This window comes from Hemitrygon akajei, chromosome 8 (assembly GCF_048418815.1).
Source record: "Hemitrygon akajei chromosome 8, sHemAka1.3, whole genome shotgun sequence".
Classification (NCBI taxonomy): Eukaryota; Metazoa; Chordata; class Chondrichthyes; order Myliobatiformes; family Dasyatidae; genus Hemitrygon; species Hemitrygon akajei.
In genome coordinates this window covers 2,482,771-2,504,590 of record NC_133131.1, presented here as the reverse complement: position 1 = coordinate 2,504,590, position 21,820 = coordinate 2,482,771, and the positions used below count along the sequence as shown (strand labels likewise).

Genomic DNA, 21,820 nt, shown 5'->3' with positions numbered 1-21,820 from the left:
TGCAATGATTGTGAGCTCAGACTTGACCGCAGGAAGGCTGCCTGCAGAAACCTAATGACATTGAATTCCTGGAAACCAACAAAATGCTCTAACCCACAGATCAAATTGAAATCTATCTGAACAAATGTGAAGTCGAATTCAGTATCCTGAGGCTTTGCTTCAGTAAGAAGACAGGCAGACTTCTCCAGCTGGCATTCTATGACTACAGCAGCCAAAACACAGCCTCTGCCAGAGCTTTCATTCAGGTTTCTGTCAACAGGGAAGATTTATTTGTTGCTTTGTAGGTCGCAGTTGCAGCAGTGGGAATCCTGCTCTTCTCTTGCTACAGCACCTGTGACATCAAGAGTTGCTGGTCCTTCAGTGTTTTTGTGCATCTGACAGGTGTGCAATAGTATTGCAAAATAGCTTCCTGCTTGTTAACTGGCTGAAATGACAGTTCAACCCGAACAGTACGAAACAGGCTTGGCGATTGAAACTCAGAACAAATAAATAGTCCAATGGGAATACATTCTGTTTGCAGGGCACACCAGGTCTGTCACAACAAGGCATAGCTGCAGATACGCTGCTGAAAGGAGCAATCGGTAAACTGGCCACTGAGGAGTCGGGGAGCCCTGAACAGTCCCGGGAAGAGGCAATGTCTAAAGGTCATGTCATCTATGAAAGTAAGAGTGGTCACATACTGTCCTATGATAGTAAGTTCACAATCTTTTTATTCTTCTTTGCAAAGCAGCTTTCCAAAACCTATGCAGTTTTTTCACATCCACGTATTTTGCCCAGTGGGAATGGGATCAAGACATAAGAAATACTTAGTAAGGCCAGTCACCCCTTCAGAGTTACTCTGCCACTTGGTGAGATCATGACTGAATCAGTCTTGGCCTCCAGCAGTCTTCTGACTCCCAACCACTTGACCTCCAAGAGGGAATTTGTAGAATGGCTATGGAATGGCTTTTTAAAGCAGCTCGTGTTTGAGCCAATGAAGGGATCAGCTATTCTTGATTGCATGTTGTGTAATGAACTAGATTTGATAAGGGAGTTTTAAGATAAAAGAATCCTTATGAGATCGTGATCATAATATGATAGAATTCACTCTGAAATTTGAAAGGGAGAAGCTAAAGTCAAATGTTTCAGTATTGCAGTGGAGTAAAGAGCGTTGCAGAGGCATGAGAGAGGAATTGGCCAAAGCTGAATGGAAGGGGATACTAGAAAGATTAAGGCAGAGGAGCAAAGGACAATGGAGAGTTCATGGATGTTGTGTACTTGGATTTTTAGAAGACCTTTGACAAGAGATGTACAAGATAATGAGAGGCATTGATCGTCAGAGGCTTTTTCCCTGGGCTGAAATAGCATGAGAGGGCATAGTTTTAAGGTGCTTAGAAGTAGGTACAGAGGAGATGTCAGGGGTAAGTTTTTTTTACGCAGAGAGTGGTGAGTGCGTGGAATGGGCAGCCGGCAGCGGTGGTGGAGGTGGAAACGATAGGGTCTTTTAAGAGACTCCTGGATGGCTACATGGAGCTTAGAAAAATAGAGGGTAATGGGTTAAGCCTAGGTGTAAGGACATGTTTGTGTGCCGAAGGGCCTGTATTGTGCTGTAAGTTTTCTCTGTTTTAAGATGCCACACATGAGGCTGCTTACCCCAAAATAAGAGCCCATGGCATTACAGGAAAGATACTAGCATGCATAGAGCATTGGCAGAATGTGGGGGATAGGAACCAGAGTGCCAGAACAGATAGTAGAGTGTCTAAGATCTTAACAGCATCTGTTTCCGCAACCAAAGTCAGGAAGCAAAAGTTTGAGCATGGTGGGACTAATATACTGAGCTGCTTATGTTTCAAATCAAGATGTATTGTAGGAAAGGCAAATGAGCTGAGGGCATGGATCAACATCTGGAATTATGATATTGTAGCCATTAGTGAGACTTGGTTGAAGGAGGGGGCAGCTATGGTAGCTCAATATTCTGGAGTTGTGTTGTTTTAGAATTGATAGAGTGGGAGAGGTTAAAGGTGGAAGCAAGGCTTTACTAGTCAGGGAAAATGTCACAGCAGTGCTATGTCTGGACAGACTGGAGAACTCACCTAGTGAGATTTTATAATTGGAACTGAAGAATAAGAAAGGTGTGACCATGTTAATGGTGCTGTATTATAGACCACCCAACAGTCTGTAGGATTTAGAGATTGCAGACTGTTGCAAGAAACATAAGGTTGTTATGGTAGATGATTTTAACTTTCCACTTGTTTACTGGGAAAAGGACTGGATGAGACAGAGTTTGTCAACTGCGTTCAGGAAAGTTTCTTTAATCAGTGCATAGAAGTCCCAGCAACAGAGAGTGCAATACTTATCTATGAAGGAGTGAGACAGGGCAGGTGACAGAAGTTTGCGTAAGCTTAGCATTAGTAATCATAATACCATTAGTTTCAAGGTAATTATGGAAAAAGATAGGTCTGGTCCTTGGTTTGAGATTCTAGATTGGAGAAACTAATAATCTTGATGGTATCAGAAAGGATCTAGCAAGTGTGAATTTGGACAGGCTGTTTTCTGGCAAATGTGTAAATGGGAGGCCCTCAAAAGTGAAATTTTCAGAGTACAAAGCTTGTACTCTTTCCCCAAGCTATCAGACTCTTCAATACCCAGAGCCTGGACTGACACCAACTTACTGCCCTCTACTGTGCCTATTGTCTTGTTTAGTACTTATTGTAATGCCGTCCTGAGTTTTATGCAGTCCTGAGTAGGTCTATAGCCTAGTGTAGTTTTTTTCTGTTGTTTTCACATAGTTCAGTGTAGTTTTTGTACTGTTTTCATGCAGCACCACGGTCCTGAAAAACGTTATCTTGTTTTCACTGTGTACTGTACCAGAAGTTATGGTCGAAATGACAATAAAAAGTGACTTGACTTATACTGTATGTGCCTGTCCGAATAAAAGGCAAAGATAACAGGTTTAGGGAACCTTGATTTTCGAGAGATGTTGAGACCCTGATTTAGAAAAAATGGAGATGCATAATGGGTATTGACAGGTAGGAACAATTGATATATTTGAGTACAAGAAATGCAAAAGGACACTTAAGGAATCAGGAGGGCTAAAAGAAGACATGAGGTTGCTCTAGCAGACAAGGTGAAGGAGAAGGTCTAATGCAGATATGTTAAGAACAAAATTGGTCCTCTGGAAGATCAGAATGGTAATCCATGTGTAGAGCCAAATGAGATGGGGATGATCTGTTGGAGCCATTGCTGAACCCCTTCCCATTCACCTCGATGCTTCAGTCTTCCTTGCCGCTTTGAGATGGAGTCGCTCGTGACCCCGCTTTGGTTGTTTCTATGAGTCAGCTTGTGTTCTTGGTCTTTTTTTGGACACCTGTCTCAAATCTCCATGAGGCAGCTCTCTGAACACAGCTTAGCATACAGGAAAATGTAAATAAGATTGAAAGACTACAGAAATAAAATTTACAAGGATGCTGCCAGGATTGGAGGATTTGAGTTGTAAGGAAAGATTGAATAGGTTAGAATTTTATTCCTGACAATGACAAACTATGTGGGGAGATTTGATAGAGGTATACAAAATTATGAGGGTAATAGATAAGGTTAATGCAAGCAGGCCTTTTCTGCTAAGGTTGGGTGAGACTTGAAGTAGAGGTCATGAGATAATGGTGAAAGCTGAAATTTTAATGTGAACATGAGCGGGTAACATCTTCATTCAGGTCGGTGAGAGTATGGAACAAGCTGCCAGCGTGGTGCATGCAATTGCGATCTCAACATTTAAGAGAACTTTGGATAAGTACATGGATGGAAGATTATGACTTGGCAGTTTAAATGGTTCGGCATGGATTAGATGGACCCAAGTGGCCTGTTTCTGTGCTGTAGTTTTCTATGGCTCTGAAAGGGGCTTTTTCTGTTGACTAGCAGTATTCCAGTGGTCGGTGTTGGGACCGCTCCTTTGTACATTGTATATCAATGATTTCAATGATAGAATTGATGGCTTTGTGGCCAAGTTTGCAGACAATACAACGGTAGGTGGAGGGGCCAGTAGTGTTGAAGCAGGGAGGCTGCAGAAATCCTTGGATTGATTAGGAGAATGGGTAAAAAAGTGGCAGATGGCAAGCAAATTGTTAGAGAAGATCCTCAGAGGCAGGATTTAGCACTTGGAGAGACATAATCTGATTAGGGATAATCAGCATGGCTTTGTCAAGGGCAGGTTGTTGTCTTACGAGCCTGATTGAATTCTTTGAGAATACAACAAAACACATTGATGAAGGAAGAGCAGTGGATATAGTGTATATGGATTCAGTATGGCATTTGATAAGATTCCCCAAGCAAAACTCGTGCAGAAAGTAAGGAGACATGGGATCCAATGAGACCTTGCTTTGTGGATCCAGAATTGGCTTGCCCACGGAAGGTAAAGGGTGGTTGTACAAAGTTCATATTCTGCATGGATGACCAGTGGTGTTCCGCAGGGATCTGTTCTAGGATACCTCCTCTTAGTGATTTTTATAAATGACCTGTATGAGGAAGTAGAATGATGGGTTGGTAAGTTTGCTGATGTTACAAAGATTGAGGGTGTTGTGGATAGTCTGGAGGTTTATCAAAGGTTACAGTAGGGCATCGATAGCATGCAGAACTGGACTGAGAAGTGGCAGATGAAGTTCAACCTAGATAAGTGTGAATTGGTTAATTTTGGAAGGTCAGATTTGAAGGCAGAATATAAGATTAATGGTAAGACTTTTGGCAGTGTGGAGGATCAGAGAAATCTTGGAATCCATGTCCATAGGACACTTAAATCTGCTACGCAGATTGACAGTGTTGTTAAGAAGGCGTATACTGTGTTGGCATTCATCAACTGTGGGATTGAGTTCAAGAGCTGTGAGGTAATGTTAAAGATATATAAGACCTTGGTTAGACTCACTTGGAGTACTGTGTTCACTTCTGGTCACCTTATTACAGGAAGGATGTGGATACTAAAGAAAGAGTGCAGAGGAGATTTACAAGGATGTTGCCTGGATTGGAGGATGTAGGTTGAAAATAGGTTGAATGAACTTGGCCTTTTCTCCTTGGAGCGACAGAGGATGAGAGGTGACCTGATAGAGGAGTATAAAATGATGAGCGGCATTAATCATGTGGATATTCAGATATTTTTCCTGGGGCTGAAATGGCTAACATGAGGGGGCATAGTTTTAAGGTGCTTGAAAGTAGGTACAAGGGGGAAGTCAGAGCTGAGTTTTTCCACACAGTGGTAGGTGCATGGAATGCACTGCCAGCGATGGTGGTAAAGACGAATACAATAGGGTCTTATAAGACAGTCTTAGATAGGTACACAGAGGTTTGGAAAATAGAGGGCTATGTGGTAGGGAAATTCTAGGCAGTTTCTAGAGCAGGTTACATGGTTGGCACAACATTGTGGGCCAAAGGGCCTGTAATGTGCTATAGATGTCTATGCTTTAAACGATAACCTTTTGTACCAATGTTTTCTGGAGAGCAAAAATATTTAATTGCATCTTTCCCCAGATGTTCTGAAATCTAATGCCTTATAATTAATTCAGCGTAAACTTGTGGGCTGTAGAGCCTGTAATGTGCTGTAGATGTCTGTGTCCTATGTCTGGAAGTGCACGGTCAGGCACTTTGGTAGAAGGAATAAAAGCGTAGACTATTTTCTATACAGGGAGAAAATCCAAAAATCAGAGTTGCAAAGGGATTTTGAAGTCCTTGTGTATGATTCCTTAAGGTTAGGTTGCAGGTTGAGTTGGTGGTGAGGAATGCAAATACAATGTTAATGTTCATTTGAGAGGACTAGAATATTAACATGGATGTAATGCTGAGGATTTATCAGGCACTGGTGATACCTCGCTTGGAGTATTTTGAGCAGCTTTGGGCCCCTTATCTAAGAAAAATGGGCTGAAATTGGAGAGGGTTCAAAAGAGGTCACAAAAATGATTCTGGCAATGAAAGGCTTATCATATGAGGTCCGTTGGATGGCTCTGGGCTTATACTCACGGGAATTTAGAAGAATGAGGGGGAAATCTCATGGAAACTTATCGAATAGAGTGGATGTGGAGAGATGTTTCCTATAGTGGGGGGGGGGGGGGGTGCTCCAGAGCCAGAGGACAGAACCTCAGAATATAAAAACAAAGAAAACATACAGCACAATACAGGCCCTTCGGCCCACAAAGCTGTGCCGAACATGTCCCTATCTTAGAACTATCTAGGCTTTATCCATATCTAGCCTCTGATTTTTCTAAGCTCTGTGTAGCCATCCAGGAGTCTCTTAAAAGATCCTATTGTTTCCGCCTCCACCACTGCCACTGGCAGCCCATTCCATATACTCACCACACTCAGCATTTTTTTAAAAAAAACTTACCCCTGACATCTCTTCTGTACCTACTTCCAAGCAACTTAAAACTATGTCCTCTCATGCTAGCCATTTCAGCCCTGGAGAAAAGCCTCTGACTATCCACACGATCAATACCTCTCATTATCTTGTACATCTTTGTCAAGTCACCTCTCATCCTCCATCACTCCAAGGAGAAAAGGCCGAGTTCACTCAACCTGTTCTCATAACGCATGCTCCCCAATCCAGGCAGCATCCTTTTAAATCTCCTCTGCATCTTTTCTGTGGTTTCCACGTCCTTCCTGTAGTGAGGCGGCCAGAATTGAGCACAGTACACACACAATAGAGGGAAGTTCATTTAGAACAAAATTGAGGAATTTCTTCAGCCAGTGGATGATGGATCTGTAGAATTCATTGCCACAGGTGGGTGTGGAGGCCAGGTCTTTGTATTTAAAAGAGGGGTTGATTGATTTTTGATAAGTCAAGGTGTGAAAGGTTATGGGGAGAAAGCAGGAGAAAGGGGTTGAGAGAGAAGTCGATAGACCATGATCAAATAGCAGAGCGTCTCAGTGGGCCGAATGGCATAATTCTGTTCCAGTCCTATATTGTACACTTAATCCCCACATCCAAATCAAATCCTGATACAGATTGTGAACAGCTGGTGCACTGCAGCTCCTCACTGGTCAAATTCTCGCAACTGGAAGATGACACTCATTTTCCTGCTACGTGTTCTCTGCTTAGGCAATCTACACTCCATGTCAATGTATTGCCCTCAGTGCCATGCAGTATAATTTCTCTGAAAGTTTTATAAAATTCCACTGCACACCACTAATCCACTCTCAATTCTCCCACCAGTTCCCTGAATTAGTTGCAGTCTATATCAGCTAATTAACCAGTGTGACCAATGTGTCACTGGCACTCCAGACCTACAATCCACGTCCATTGATGCATGTACCAGACTAACAGTCCATGTTCATTGAGTGTTTGCTTGCACCAGATGGTGTTGCCCAGTGGTCATTTCCAAATTAAATGCCTGTTGTGTACTCATTCCTTGCCTAATAAATTCTTACCCATTCCTCTCTGATTAGACACCCATTCAGTCCAGACTGAACCTTCATGCCCATTGGGTATCTACTCCTCTAGGTTGTCCTTGTATATTTCTGGGACCTCTCACTTCAGACAAGCCTCCAGATCCACACTGCTGCTCCGGGCCTATTGGTGCTCACTGATTCTTGACTGATACTCCAGGGCACAATTATTCACCAACCCTGATTGATCCATACAATCAGATGATCCTGTAGCCCAGTGTGATGCTCCATGCTCATTAATGCTCTCTAATTCCAGATTGACACTCCTGGTACTTGCTTATTTCCTATGATTACTACCTGGATACTCATTCAGGTACATGAGCTCTTGGCCGCCTCTTAGGACAGAGGGATCTTGCTGTTTACAGCCATGCGTGTATCTGCACAAACTCCACAGTAAATTTTTGGGGTTGAATTGATGCCATTTTGCAAGTTTTTTGCTTTCTTTTCATCAGAACATTCCTTTATCCTACCAGCTGCAAAGAATGTACGAGAGGGCACAAGGAGTCCCAGAACAGGCCTTGAGCTCCACGGAGTCAAGCGGAGCTACGATCTCATGGAAGGTGGATTAAATCGAGGACTCCCAGTGCGCGAGTCTCCGGTATCTGCGCCATACGAAGGTACAACTGTGGGGAGTCTCTGCTGATTCACAGCATAGCTAATGCTCTGTATTTTGTTTGAAGTTTAATCATAAATATTTTATTAGTGATGCTTCAGTTTCAACATCAAGAAAGAATCAGATGTATCGTGGCTTCAGCCTGTCTCCATCTTATAATAGTCCTCTTGACTGCCAAGTATATAGTCCAGGGGTTCCCAACCTTTTTTTATGCCTTAGTTCCCTACCATTAACTGAGTGGTCCATGGGCCCCAGGTTGGGAACTCCTGCTCCAATCAGTACTTTGTCCTTGTGTGAGAGAATGCTTAGATTCTGTTCACATGGTTAAAGTCTCAGATTGGGCACCTGATCTATTTGAAAAATAATGTTTCTGAAATTGTTTTGGTTCAATTAATTATGTGAACTTTAAACCATGGGGGAAGAATTCTTTATTTTGACTATTTGAATAGAAAGAAACATGAGCTCTACCTCACCAATATTTTCACTGCCCTTATCCAGTAGCTTTTCTGAGCTTTTTGTAGATTGAAACACTGAAAAGTTGGAGGATCTTGAGGGATGTGGAGAGGATGATCCTCCTGAGATTGAATCCGTAATTAGGAATTAGTGTTTAAGAATCAGGGTCACTGTTTAAGACAATTGAGTTGAATGTTTTCCTCTCAGGTCCCAAAATCTTTGGAGCTCTTCAAAGGCAGATAAAAGCAGTGTCTAAAAATTCTGAAGAGAGAGTTAGAAGATACAAAATAAGGAAAGGATGAAGGTTTCCTGAGCAATCAGGAATACAGAATTAAAGTTACAGTTAGAACAGAATGGTGGGGTAGACTTGAGAGGCTAACTGGCTTATTTCTGTTTGTAGTCCATATACTTGTGTGTTTTTCATGTTCTGCTCTATAGTAATTGAGAAATCAATCCTGGTCTCTTCTATGTATTGAAATATAGCTGGTAATTGAGGAGCAAATGGTGAAATATAGTAAAGGTTCTAAAAATGCTCTTGCCTTCCCAATTTCAGGTCTCATCAGTCGTGCAAGGGAGAGCCCTCATTTACCAGACTCTAAAGACCGGGCTGTTCCATCAGGGTCAATAATGCAAGGTAAGGCCTCTTTTATTCTAGATTCCTTTAAAGCTTATTTCTTGGAATATCTGCCTTTTTAGGTTGGGAATTGAACTGAACATTTTTCAGTTTTTCAACCTTTCTTGGAGGTCATCCATCTACCTCTCTTGCAGAACGTGCAGCATGACTTAACTGAAACTCCTTTGTATGGTCTACTTTATGCGATGTGAAAGTAGCTGCTGATGGACATGCTTTATACAGACATGATCGCTCTATCAGACCTTAACTGTTAACTCTATTTTTCATTACAAGCGTTCCTGTCTTCCTGAGGATTTCCAAAATGTTCTGTTTTGATTTCAAATTCCAGCACTTGCAGATTTTCATTTTCATTTGACCTTGCAAAAGACCAGCATCACACACAAAATGCTGGTAGAACACAGCAGGCCAGGCAGCATCTACAAGGAGAAGCACTGTTGACTTTTCGGGCCGAGACCCTTCGTCAAGACCAGCATGGTATCTTTGAGTTGTGTAACAATTTTATGTTCCTTCATACTTCATGAAATTTAAATGTTCATTTGTTTGTGACATCGGTTAGGTACACCCAGAGCTTCCAGTGAGAACTATGAAGAAGGCATAAAGTATAGCAAGCAGATTAAGCGGGAAAGTCCACCGCTGCGAACTTTTGAGGGGTCTATTACTAAAGGCAAACCTTATGAGGGAGTCACCACCATTAAAGAGATGGGTCGCTCAATTCATGAGATTCCAAGGCAAGAAAGTCGGAAAACCCCAGAAATAGTACAAGGCACACGATCAATTGTGGAAGGTTCAATATCGCAGGTACTTATTTTCACCTCTGGTTTTATTAGATGTTTTTCATGAAATTGATGAGTTATGAATCTGTAGATCTAACTTGTAACTTCATTTTACAAATACAATTCATAGAAAATTTAGCTAAATTTTGATCTCGCCTCATTGGGTAGATCTGTCATCAAAGCTGATGTTCTTTCAAGAACTACTCCAAGTATTGTGCATAATATAGGCTGATTTAAACCAAAACTCTTCAAGATATGAAAGTTGTTCCTTAACTTCAAAATGTTCTTAAAGGAAGTATGATAATGATGACGGGAAAGGGGAAAAACTGCCCGATAGATTTAATTACACTCACTCTTTGTAGTCCAAGTTAGTAACTCAGAAGTGCTACTTTGCAGTTGTTTATTCTGAGAGATACAAAGTGCAGGAAGTTGAATTGGAGCCGTACACGTCTCTGACCATCTCACTGTCTTGGTTAAAAGGACTGTTTATTGCAAATTAACGGGGGGATAAAATAAAGCCAGCTGTAATGTAAAAACTTGCATTGAGTCCAGTCCAGAGAAATGATCCAGGAGTCAGTAAACTGCTGTTGAGCAGACTGGGTAGTCTTGTTATCTCACAGTAACTCATTGAGTTACCTGGTCAGCTGATGGACCGACTGGGTAATGGTGTTATCTCACAGTAGCTCACAGAGTTACCCGGTCAGCTGATGGGCAGACCAGATATTCTTGTTACCTCGCAGAAACTCAGTGCTTCTGATCAAGCTATGTTTATTTCACGTGACTCTTTAGATATATTTTAGATTAATTTATTGATTGCATTAATTAAGTCAAAAACTTAATTAACACAGTAACATGCAGCTACTGGGGTAGCAGAAGGTGACCAAGATGGAATAGAATTATCTTTAATTATCAGCTCAAATGCTCATGAACATGTTATCAGAATATATTTACTGTAGCAGATTTAATATAACAATTCGAGCCCAAATTCCAGTTATTTTAAATCATAACTGAATTTGAATAACCAGTTAACTACTATATGTTGTACTAATCAAAGTGATGAATGCTGCATGCTAGAGACAGTTTTAAGTTGCTTAAAAAGCATTGAATTTACATCTTTAACTTGTTTAATTTTTAATTATTGAATAGTGAATTCCTCATCCAGATGGTGGTGAATTTGTGTAATTCATTGCAACTGATGACTGGAAGCCAGGTCATTGGGTATATTGGGTATAAAGCAAATGGTGATAGGTTCTTGATTAGTAAGGGTGTCAAAGGTAACAGGAAGATGGCAGCAGAATGGGGTTGAGAGGGATAATAAATCAGCCATAATGGAACGGAGGAGCAGTCTTAATGTACCAAATGGCCTAATTCTGCTCCTATGCCTTTAGTCTTATGAAGCTTAGATGTCCAGTTAAAGAATGTTGTATCTGAGATAATGGTACCTGTTTTACAGGGGACCCCAGTGAAGCACGAGAGCCAGTCTGCCATTAAACATGATGTCAAGTCTCTGATCACAGTGGCTAGCAAACACCCACACCCCATGCACCAGTTGGAGAAGATCTCAGAGGGAGTGAAGGTCATGGAAAGGAAGTATGAAGATATGAAACCGACTGACCAGTTAAGGGGCCGCCATAGTGCAGTGGCTAGTTCTGGGACATCAGTTCTCAGGTCAACAATGCATGAAGCTTCGAAACCTCAGCTGAGTCCAGGCCTGTATGACGATCCTAATGCAAGGCGGACACCAGTAGGGTATCCTGGCTTCATTACCAGGGGTCCACCCATGGTCAGCAGATCACAAGAAGGTAAACTTAAACTACTAGCACTGGCTGTTTGGTAGTGGTAGTAACAGAAAGTGTATCTAGTTTTTACTAAAGCAAATATGGTACATGCAAATATTGAAAGATTTTTTCAGATTCACTTGATTTAGCATGTGTATTAGCATCTCATGTGATTTTAAAGACTGATGTGCACACCTTGGTGTTCTGGCATTGCAGGTGTTGCAACTTCAGGGAAGTCCAGTGGCCCTGAAAGGAAAGCTACATTAGTCCCAGCACAAAGAGAGAACATATCTGTCAAGTCTCCAGTCTCTGTAGTGGATCCATCTGCAACTCTCAGCCCTTATGACTCTATCCATGGGCGAGGGAATCCTGAATTCAGAGGTCACGTTCCTCTTCCATTTGACCAGACAATGGCTTTCCATCGAGCATTAGACCCAGGTAAGGCTCTTTGAAAATGGGATGTGAAAAATTCTATAATTTTGCCACGTGTCTTGTGGGTATTTGGAGTGAAAATTTCCATAGATGAGCATTAGCTTGCAATGTGTCATAATATATTGAAAATATATCCTGAGATAGGGAAACCAGACCTGTACACAATATTCCACATGCAATTCCAGCAAGGTTGTGTAAATTTGAGGCAAAATGTCTTCATTTTTATACTGAAATCCCTTTGTTCCACACTCATAACATTTTCCCCTGGAGTATTTCATCTTTCACTCTTAACCTATATCCAAATTCTAGTCTTGCCCAACAGCAGGGAAATAAGCCTGCTTGCATTTACCCTATCTATACCCCCTCACAATTTTGTATATCTTTATATACCTCCACCAGGGTCTTTTATCCCTTGCAGTTCCTTCATTATACCACATCAATTCTGTATCTTCCAATCCTATGTCACCTGTTTGAAGTCTAAGGCTTTGATTTTTTTTTAACCACAGAGCCACACCACCCCCTCTACCTTCCTGCCTGTCCTCTCGATAGAATGGGTATCCTTGGACATTATGCTCCCAGCTATAATTTTCTTTCAGCCATGATTCAGTATACCTACAATATCATGCATGAGTTACAAGTTCATCTACCTTATATTCTGCACACATTCAAGTAGAACATCTTCAGTCCTGTATAAACCCTTTTCAATTTTCTATGCTTTTTACTTTGCAACTTGTTCTTCTAACTGCAATTTTGCCCTATCATCAACCTCTCCTTGCTCGGAGTCTCACTACATGTTGCTTTTGTTTATAAACTGACTACCTCATCTTCAACACTGTCACTCCAGTGCCCATCCCCCTGCCAAATTAGTTATCCTTTGATGTTAAGCTCCAACCATAATCTTCTTTCAGCCATGATTTAGTGATGCCCACAATGTGATGCAATTTTACCAACTGCCTCATCCTTAGGCCTATCACTCCAGTTCCCATCCCCCTGGCAAATTAGTTTAAACCCTCCCCAAAAGCGCAAACAAACCTACCCACAAGGATATTGGTCTCCGTTAGATTCAGCTGTAACCCATCTTTGTTGTACAGGTCATACCTTCCCCAGAAAACATCCAAATGATCCAGAAATCTGAAGTTCCACCTCTTCACCAGTTCCTCAGCACACATTCATCTGTAGCAGAGGATCCCAACCTGGGATCCACTGACCCCCTGCTTTAATGGTATTGGTCATGACATAGAAAAAGATTGGGATCCCATTACCCTATTTCTTTCCTGACTAGCAGATGACACTGGGACTAATGCATTCTTCCACTGGTTTGTTCTTCCCAAAGTCTTATCAACACACACTTGCTTGCAATATATTCTATCTACCATTTTCAGCTCATTTAAATAAAATAACCAACATCTGGTTGCTACCTGGGACTGTTAATAGGTTGTTCTCAAATATGAACAATATGATGTATTCAGACTGTCATGTAGAATATATCTACCTGAGCCAGATTCGAGTCCATGTGGCAGTATTAATGGAGCCAAAGAACATTAATTGCTAAATGGTTTTTTTTGATCAGTTGGTGCAACCTTCATTCTGATGTTCTTGTTGCTTTTTGTATTATCTGCAGCATACCTGTTTTCCCGGCAACTTTCTCCTAACCCCAATTATTCAAATCACTATCAACTGTATGCAATGGAGAACACACGGCAGACCATTCTCAACGACTATATTACTTCCCAACAAATGCAAGTTATCACCAAGCCAGACGGTACTAGGGGGATGTCACCACGAGAAACTTTAGGTGTCCCCTATGCTTCTGGAGCCAGAGGTGAGATACCCTCTCTGTCTACCTGCAAGTGTCCATGTCTGTTTGTGACTGTCCGTTGAATATGGTTTTGTTACGAACACCAGATTATTGGAAGTGTATGCCTTTCAGGGATCATCGACTTGGCACAGATGCCACACACGATCCTTGTGCCAGGTGGGAGCAGTACTCCTCCCATGGACAGGATAACCTATATTCCTGGTAACCAAGCCCCTTACCCAGGCCGGTACAACCACTCTCCTATATCACCAGGTAAGAATGGCTTTTTGTTATTTAAGGCACAGAGTTTTTTTTAATCAGATTGAAGTCATGATTTATCTAAACTAAAAGGGTAAAGACAGCAGCTGATGCTATGATACCTTGTACACACTGATCTTAGTGAGATTGCTGGATTGATAAAAGCTACTTGTGTTCCATGGCTAAGTGAATAATTCTGCACCTCTCAGGAGAAGATGGGTGGTTTTATTTCTAAGACAGTAATGACCCTTGGTAGAGAACACTACAGAAATGAATAAGAATGTGAAATTAAAGGTGGGTGTGCACCATTTTGAGATTCTGGATGGATAGACCATTACTGAAAATATGCTGATTTAAACAGCTCATCTCCAAGCCCAGCAGAGGTTTCCACCATCAACAAGATTTCAGCATTGTGTGAAACATTTACCAGGTGTTTGGATGATGCAATAATAATTGTGTTTGACACTCTCCAGTGATAAAGTGAATTAGTATGGAGGATCAGGTCTAAATTGAAAACAATGGTTCCTTAACTGAGATTGTGGATGGGGAACTAAACAGACTCCAGGCAGATAAAGTTGTCGGGTAATTAGCTGAGTATTTTAGTGTTACACAAAACCTAATTAAGTAAGAAAAGATAAAGTTCCTGATTGGGGTTGGTTAGGGGAATGGCCAGGCAACTTAGTATCCTGGACTTCTAATCGTCAAAGATGGAGGAGCCTTTCATTCAAAAGATTCAGTTATTTTCACCTGACATTGATGTTCATGGTTTTTGGTTTTGCACAGGTCACCCTGCACATATATCTGCATCCACAGCAAATGCAGAGCGTGAGAGGGAAAAAGAGAGAGAGAGGGAAAGAGAACGGGAACAGAGAGAAAGAGAAAGATTAGCTGTGACAACTTGTGACCTGTCTTATCTCAGAGCAGGTGAGTAATGTGTTCTGACTCTGGGAGTGTGTGGGCATAAGGTTGGTCCCTTAGTCAATTCTTCTTCTATTTGTGCTAAACATGCCCTAATACAATTTAAGGTTGTACATAGGGCTCACATGTCCAAGGATAAACTTGCTCGATTTTATTCTTGTGTTAATCCAACCTGTGACAGATGTCATTCTGAAGTTGCTTCATTGACCCACATGTTTTGGTCTTGCCCTTGTTTGCAAAATTATTGGAAAGATATTTTCGGTATTATTTCAACAGTTCTGAATATCAAATTGCAACCGCATCCTATTACTGCAATTTTCGGTTTACCAATGGTGGATAATAGTTGTTTATCCCCCTCAGCTCGACGGATGATTGCATTTGTTACATTAATGGCTAGAAGATCTATCCTATTGAACTGGAAAGAAATTAATCCTCCAACTATATTTCAGTGGTTTTCTCAAACTATCTCTTGTTTGAGCTTAGAAAAAATTAGAAGTGTTGTCTTTGATCCTTCAGTTAAATTTGAAGAAACTTGGAGACCATTTATTCAACATTTTCACATGAGTTAAACTGACTTTTCCTAAACCCTGCTTCTATTATCCTTAATTATTTGGATGGAGGTACGGAGTTATTGACGCTACTGTGTATATTTGACATAATGCAATGGCCTGTGTTGGTTAGGTTTTTTTTTCTTATTTACTCCTTTTTTCGTAATTACTATGAGTTTGGGAGGTTATTATATATGGATTATCATCTATTTGAATGTATACTTAACCTATTAATTATGTACTCTCAAACTCTCTATTCATGTTTCATTTATGTTTGTTTAAAATTAATAAAAAGATTTAAAAAGAAAATAAAAAGGTTGGTTCCTTCAGCCACCCTTTGATGCATTGTGAAGGTTCATTTCTCGAAGATGCATTTTCATTTTCTTTTTTTCTCACAGGTCCTGAACAGACCAGTAGACCCAGCAGTCATGGCTATGTCCGTTCCCCATCCCCATCAATACGAGCGCAAGAGACCATGTTACAGCAGCGACCAAGTATATTCCAAGGAGCCAATGGCAAGGGTGTTATAACCTCGCTTGATGCAGCTACACAGCCTCGGATAATGTATGTTAGATCGATCTTCAAGTAGGTTAAAAGCCTAAAGTTTCAGATAATGTACAGTTGCAAGAAAAAGTTTAATGAACCCTTTGCAATTTCCTAGTTTTCTGCATTAATTGCTCATAAAATGTGGTTTTGATCTTCATCTGAGTCACAATAATAGACAAACACAATCTGCCTAAACTAGTAACAGACTAATTGTACTTTTCATGTTTTTATTGAACATGTTGTTTAATCATTCACAGTCCGGGCTGGAAAAAGTATGTAAACCCTTGTATTTAATAACTGGTAGAACCTCATTTAGCAGCAATAACTTCCACCAAATGTTTCCTGTAGCTGCTGATCTGACTTTGCACAACAGCAAGGAGGAATTTTAACCATTCCTCCATACAAAACTGTTTCAGTTCATCGATATTTCTGGGATACCTTGCGTGAACTGCCCTCTTCATGTCATGCAATAGCATCTCTATTGAACTCTGACCCTAGCCCTAACCCATTCCAATACATGAATTTTCTTTTTAAACCATTATGCTGTTGATTTACTCTTGTGTTTCAGATCATCGTCTTGTTGCATCATCCAACTTATATTCAGCTTCAGGTGACAGACTGCTACCCTGACATTCTCCTGTAAAATGTCTTGATACAATTTTGAATTCATTGTTCCCTCAATTGCAAGCTGTCCAGGCCCTGAGGCAGCAAAGCAGCCACAAACCATAATGTTCCTTCCAACATGCTTTGCGGTTGGGATGAGGTTTTGGTGCTGGTGTGCAGTGCCCTTTTTCCTCCAAACATAGTGTGTATTTCTGATAAAAAGTTCAACTTTTGTCTCATCTGTCCACAGAGCATTGACCCAGAAGCATGTGGAACATCCAGGTGGTCTTTTGCAAACTTGAAACATGCAGCATTGGTTTCTTCCGTTCTTTTTCAGTGTTTTTCTTTTAGTGGACACATGAACAGAGACTTTATCAAGTTCTAGAGATTTCTGCAGGTCTTTTGCTGTTACCCTTGGGTTCTTTTTCACCTCCTTCAGCATTGCATGTTGTGCTCTTGACGGGTTCTTTGCAGGATGCCCTCTCCTAGGGAGAGTAGTATCAGTACTGAATTTTCTCCATTTGTAGAAAATTACTGTTAATGGACTGATGAACAATCAGGTCTTGAGAAATGCTTTTGTAGCCTTTTCCAGCTTCATGCATCTCTACTTCTAAGGTTCCTCTGAAAGTTATTTGCTCGAGGCATGGTGCATATAAACATATCTTCTTAAGAAGAGCAGGCTCTTTCAGTAACCTGACTTTGTGTGTCATTTTGTTTTAATAGGGCAGGGCACCTCAACAACCCACACCTCCAATCTTATCTCATTGATTGGAACACTTGACTCCTAATAGCTTTTGTAGAAGGCATTACGCCAGAGGTGCACATACTTTTTTGAACCTGGACAATGATTGTTTAAATGGTGTACTCAGTATTGACAAGAAGTAGTACATTTGTCAGTGAGTTCTGGTGGCCCAATCAACGGCGGGAGCAGAATACTATTATGAGGTTTCTCACAGGTTGACGACACTTGTTGAGAAGTACAGAAGGGACCAGCAGGGGGTGGCCATTATTGGAAGTAGGCCAGTGGTGAGAGTAGGAGTGTCAGGTTTTAGCTAGAGGAGCCGTTGGCTCTGGATAAGCTTCTGTTAAGGTTCCTTTTTTTTCCCTCTTGCTGTACCTAGTGTAGTAAATGGCTGTTGTGTGTTCTTTATTCTGGATGCTGTAATCCTGGGAGACCCAGAGTCTCCCAAGGAACTACATTTGTGTGAAGTACTTCCAGCTGCAGCTCCTTGAAGACAGGGATCTGGAGCAGCAGCTAGATGACCTTCGACTTGTACTTGAGAGTGAAGAGATAATCAGTCAGAGTTACAGGGAAGTAGTCGCCCCGAAGTTGCAGGAGGCGAGTAGCTGGGTGACTGTCAGGAGAAATGGAAATGTGAATAGGCAGAGCACCCAGTGGCCATTCCCTCAATAATAAGTATATCACTTTGGATACTGTTGTGGGGGATGACGTCCCAAAGAAAGGCCAGGGAGACCGGGTTACTGGAACTGAGCATAGGTCTGTGATGCAGAAGGGAAAGAGGGAGAAGGATAATCAGAGGAACAGACAGGAGATTCTGTGTACCATGAATTGGACACCTAAATGGTATGTTACCTCCCAGGTACCAGGGTCAGGGATATCTCGGATCACATCCCCAACAGTTTGGAGGGAGAGTGGCCAGATGTCTTGGTATATATTGGTACCAATGACGTAGGAAGGAATAGTAAAGAGGTCCTGAAAAGAGAAATTAGAGAGCTAGGTAAAAGCTGAAAAATAGGACCACCCAGGTAATAATTTCTAGATTGCTGCCTGTGCCACGTGCCAGAGAGGATAGAAACAGAATGATTTGGCAGCTAAATGCATGATTGAGAAGCTGGTTCAGGGGGCAGGGCTTCAGGTTCTTAGATCATTAGGATCTCTTCTGGTGGAAGTATGACCTGTGCAAAAGTGACGGGTTGCACCTGAACCCAGAACCCAAGAGGAAGCAATATTCTCATGGCAGTTTTGTTAGGGCTGTAAGGGAGAGTATAAATTAATTTCGCAGGGAGGTGGGAACAAGAGTGAAGGGACTGAGGATAGGTGTTGTGATGGAAAATAACTGGTTCTTTGAGTCTCAACAGTAGAGGCCTGGACACACACAGTTTTAATAATAAGGAATTTATTTACAAGGGGAAGTCGGGTCAACACAAGCAACTACAATACACAGGAAGAGGTGTGGGGACAGGGTACGGTTACACAAACAAAGAACAAGGGGAAAGCACTACAACAGCTATCCCGCTTGACCTTGGATAGCTGCGGCTCCCTTACTGGGACAAACGATAGACCTTCCCAAACATAAATCAATGCACTTACCTTTAATGAGGTGGTCTGTAAGAGAGGCCGATCCAGGGACAAGTCTCACCTTTTATAGCATGGGACTGGGCGAGATAATCCAATTAAGGTGACCAATAATTCAGGTGTGCATTGATTAGTTGGGAAGGACCAAATGTTGATTGGCATGTGGTGTGTCCTCCGACCAGCCAGGTGGCAGTGCATCTGTCACGTGGCCGGTATCTCTGGATACAATAGGACAGTTGGTTTAAAAAAAAGCAAAGTTAACATGCAGTCAGACTGTCAAGAAGGGCAGGCAGATGACAGGACATAATTGCAGACAGCAAGGTGAGTATCAGTGCATTAGGGATGCAGAATCAAAAAGGGTAGCAAATATAGTATTCAAAGTGTAATGTCTCAATGCACAGAGTATACAAAATAAGGTGGATGATCTTGTTGCACTATCACAGATTGTCAGATATGATGTGGCCATCACTGATCGTGGCTGAAGGATAGGAATTTAGGCAGAGTGGGCGGTGTGGCTCTGCTGGTAAAGAATAGCATCAAATTAGTAGAAAGACGTGACATAGGATTGGAAGATGTTGCATCCTTGTGGGTTGAGTTAAGAAACTGCAAGGGTAAAAAGACTGTGATGCCAGATTTATTCAGGCCTCCTAACAATAGCTGGGATGTGGACCACAGGTAACAAAAGGAAATAGAAAAGGCGTGTCAAAAGGACAATGTTATGATAGTCATGGGAGATTTCAATATGAAGGTCAATTAGGAAAATCAGGTGGAAATAAGTCTCGAGTGAGTTTGTCGAATGCCTACAAAATCGCTTTTTAGAGCAGTTTGTCGTTGAGCATATGGGGGGAGATCCGCTATACTGGATTGGGTGTTATGTATTGAACCAGAGGTGATTAGGAAGCTTAAGGTAGAAGAACCCTTATGAGGCAGTGATCACAATATGATTGAGTTCAACTTAGAATTTGATAAGGAGCAAGTAAAGTCTGATGTAGCAGTATTTCAGTGGAGTAAAGAAAATTACAGTGGTATGAGAGAGGAGTTGGCCACAGTAGATTGGAAGGAGATGCTGGCAGGGATGACAACAGAGCAGCAATGGCGTGAGTGGCTGGGAAAATGAGGAAGGTGCAGGATAGATGTATTCCAAAAACAAAGAAATATGCAAACGGCAGAATAGTACAACTGTTGCTGACAAGAGAAGTCAAAGCTAATGTAAAAGCCAAAGATTACAAAGCAAAAATTAATGGGAAGTCAAAGGATTTGGACACTTTTAAACCCCTACAGAGAGCGACTAAAAGAATCATTAGGAGGGAAAAGATTAAATATGAAAGCAAGTTAGCAAACAATATCAAAGTGGATATAAAAGCTTTTTCAAGTATGTTTTTTTTTAAAAAAGGAGAGATGAGAGTGGATATAGGACGTTAAAAAATGAGGCCAGAGAAATAATAAGGGTCAAGCAGATGGCAGATGAACTGAGTATTTTACATCAGTCTTCACTGTGGAAGACACGAGCAGTGTGCCAAGTGTTGAAGAGTGCAAGGGTAGAGAAGTGAGTGCAGTTACTGTTACAAGGGTGAAAGTGTTCAAATAGCTGAAAGACCTAAATGTACATAAATCACCCAGACCAGATGAACTACAACCAAGGGTTCTGAAAGTGGTAGCGATAGAGATTGTGGAGGCATTCGTAATCTTTCAAAAAAATCATTGGACTCCTGCATGATGCCAGAGGACTGGAAAATTGCAAATGTCACTCTACTCTTTAAGAAAGGAAGAAACAGCAGAAAAGTAATTATAGACCAGTTAGCCTGACCTCTGGTTGGGAAGATGTTGGAGTCAATTGTTAAGGCTAAGGTGATGAAATACAAGATAGGGCAAAGTCAGCATGGTTTCCTTGAGGGGAAAATCTTGCCTGACAATCCTGTTGGAATTCTTTGAGATTACAAGTAGGATAGATAAAGGGGATGCAGTGGGTGTATATTTGGACTTTCAGAAGTCCTTTAACAAGGTGACACACATGAGGCTTCTTGCCAAGTTAAGAGCCCATGATATTACAGGAAGGTTACTAGCAAGGTTAGAGCATTAGCTGATTGGTAGGAGGTAGCGAGTGGGAATAAAAATATTTTTTTCTGGTTTGCTGTTAGTGACTACTGGTGTTCCGCAGGGGTCGGTTTTGGGACCACTTGTTTTCATTATGATTATCAATGTTTTAGATGATGTAATAGATGGCTTTGTTACCAAGTTTGCAGCTGATACGTGGATTGGTGGAGGGGCAGGTAGTGTTGAGGTAAAAGGTAGGGTGTAGAGGGACTTATATTAGGAGAATTGTCAAGAAAGTAGCAAATGAAATATAATGTTGGAAAATACATTGTCATGCACTTTGGTAGTAGAAATAAATGTTTCTAAACGGGCAGAAAATCCAAAAATCTGAGATGCAAAGGGACTTGGGAGTCCTTGTGCAGAACACCCTAAAGGTTAACTTGCAGGTAGAGTCCGTGATGAGGAAAGCAAATGCAATGCCAGCATTCATTTCAAGAGGTCTCAAATACAAGAGCAGGAATGTGATGCTGAGGCTTTAAAAGGCACTGGTGAAGCCTCACCTTGAGTATTATAAACAGTTTTGGGCTGCTCTTCTTAGAAAAGATGTGCTGGTATTGGAGAAGTTTTAGAGGTGGTTCACGAGGATGCTTCTGGGAAGGAATGGGTTATCATTTGAGGAATGTTTGATGGCTCTGAGTCTGTACTTGCTGAAATTTA

General features: G+C 41.4%; 1 protein-coding gene across 13 annotated transcripts in view; it reads left to right on the top strand.

Moving 5' to 3' along the window:
- ncor1 (nuclear receptor corepressor 1) overlaps positions 1–21,820 on the top strand; it is a 273,467-nt gene that overhangs the window by 197,076 nt on the left and 54,571 nt on the right. For all 13 annotated transcript variants that reach the window (XM_073053048.1, XM_073053047.1, XM_073053052.1 and 10 more), the window contains 10 exons: positions 521–692; positions 7,872–8,015; positions 9,018–9,098; positions 9,655–9,896; positions 11,325–11,673; positions 11,866–12,087; positions 13,703–13,903; positions 14,012–14,152; positions 14,921–15,061; positions 16,002–16,167. In XM_073053048.1, the coding sequence (XP_072909149.1) occupies positions 521–692; positions 7,872–8,015; positions 9,018–9,098; positions 9,655–9,896; positions 11,325–11,673; positions 11,866–12,087; positions 13,703–13,903; positions 14,012–14,152; positions 14,921–15,061; positions 16,002–16,167 (1,859 nt within the window). The remainder of the gene's footprint in view (positions 1–520; positions 693–7,871; positions 8,016–9,017; positions 9,099–9,654; positions 9,897–11,324; positions 11,674–11,865; positions 12,088–13,702; positions 13,904–14,011; positions 14,153–14,920; positions 15,062–16,001; positions 16,168–21,820) is intronic.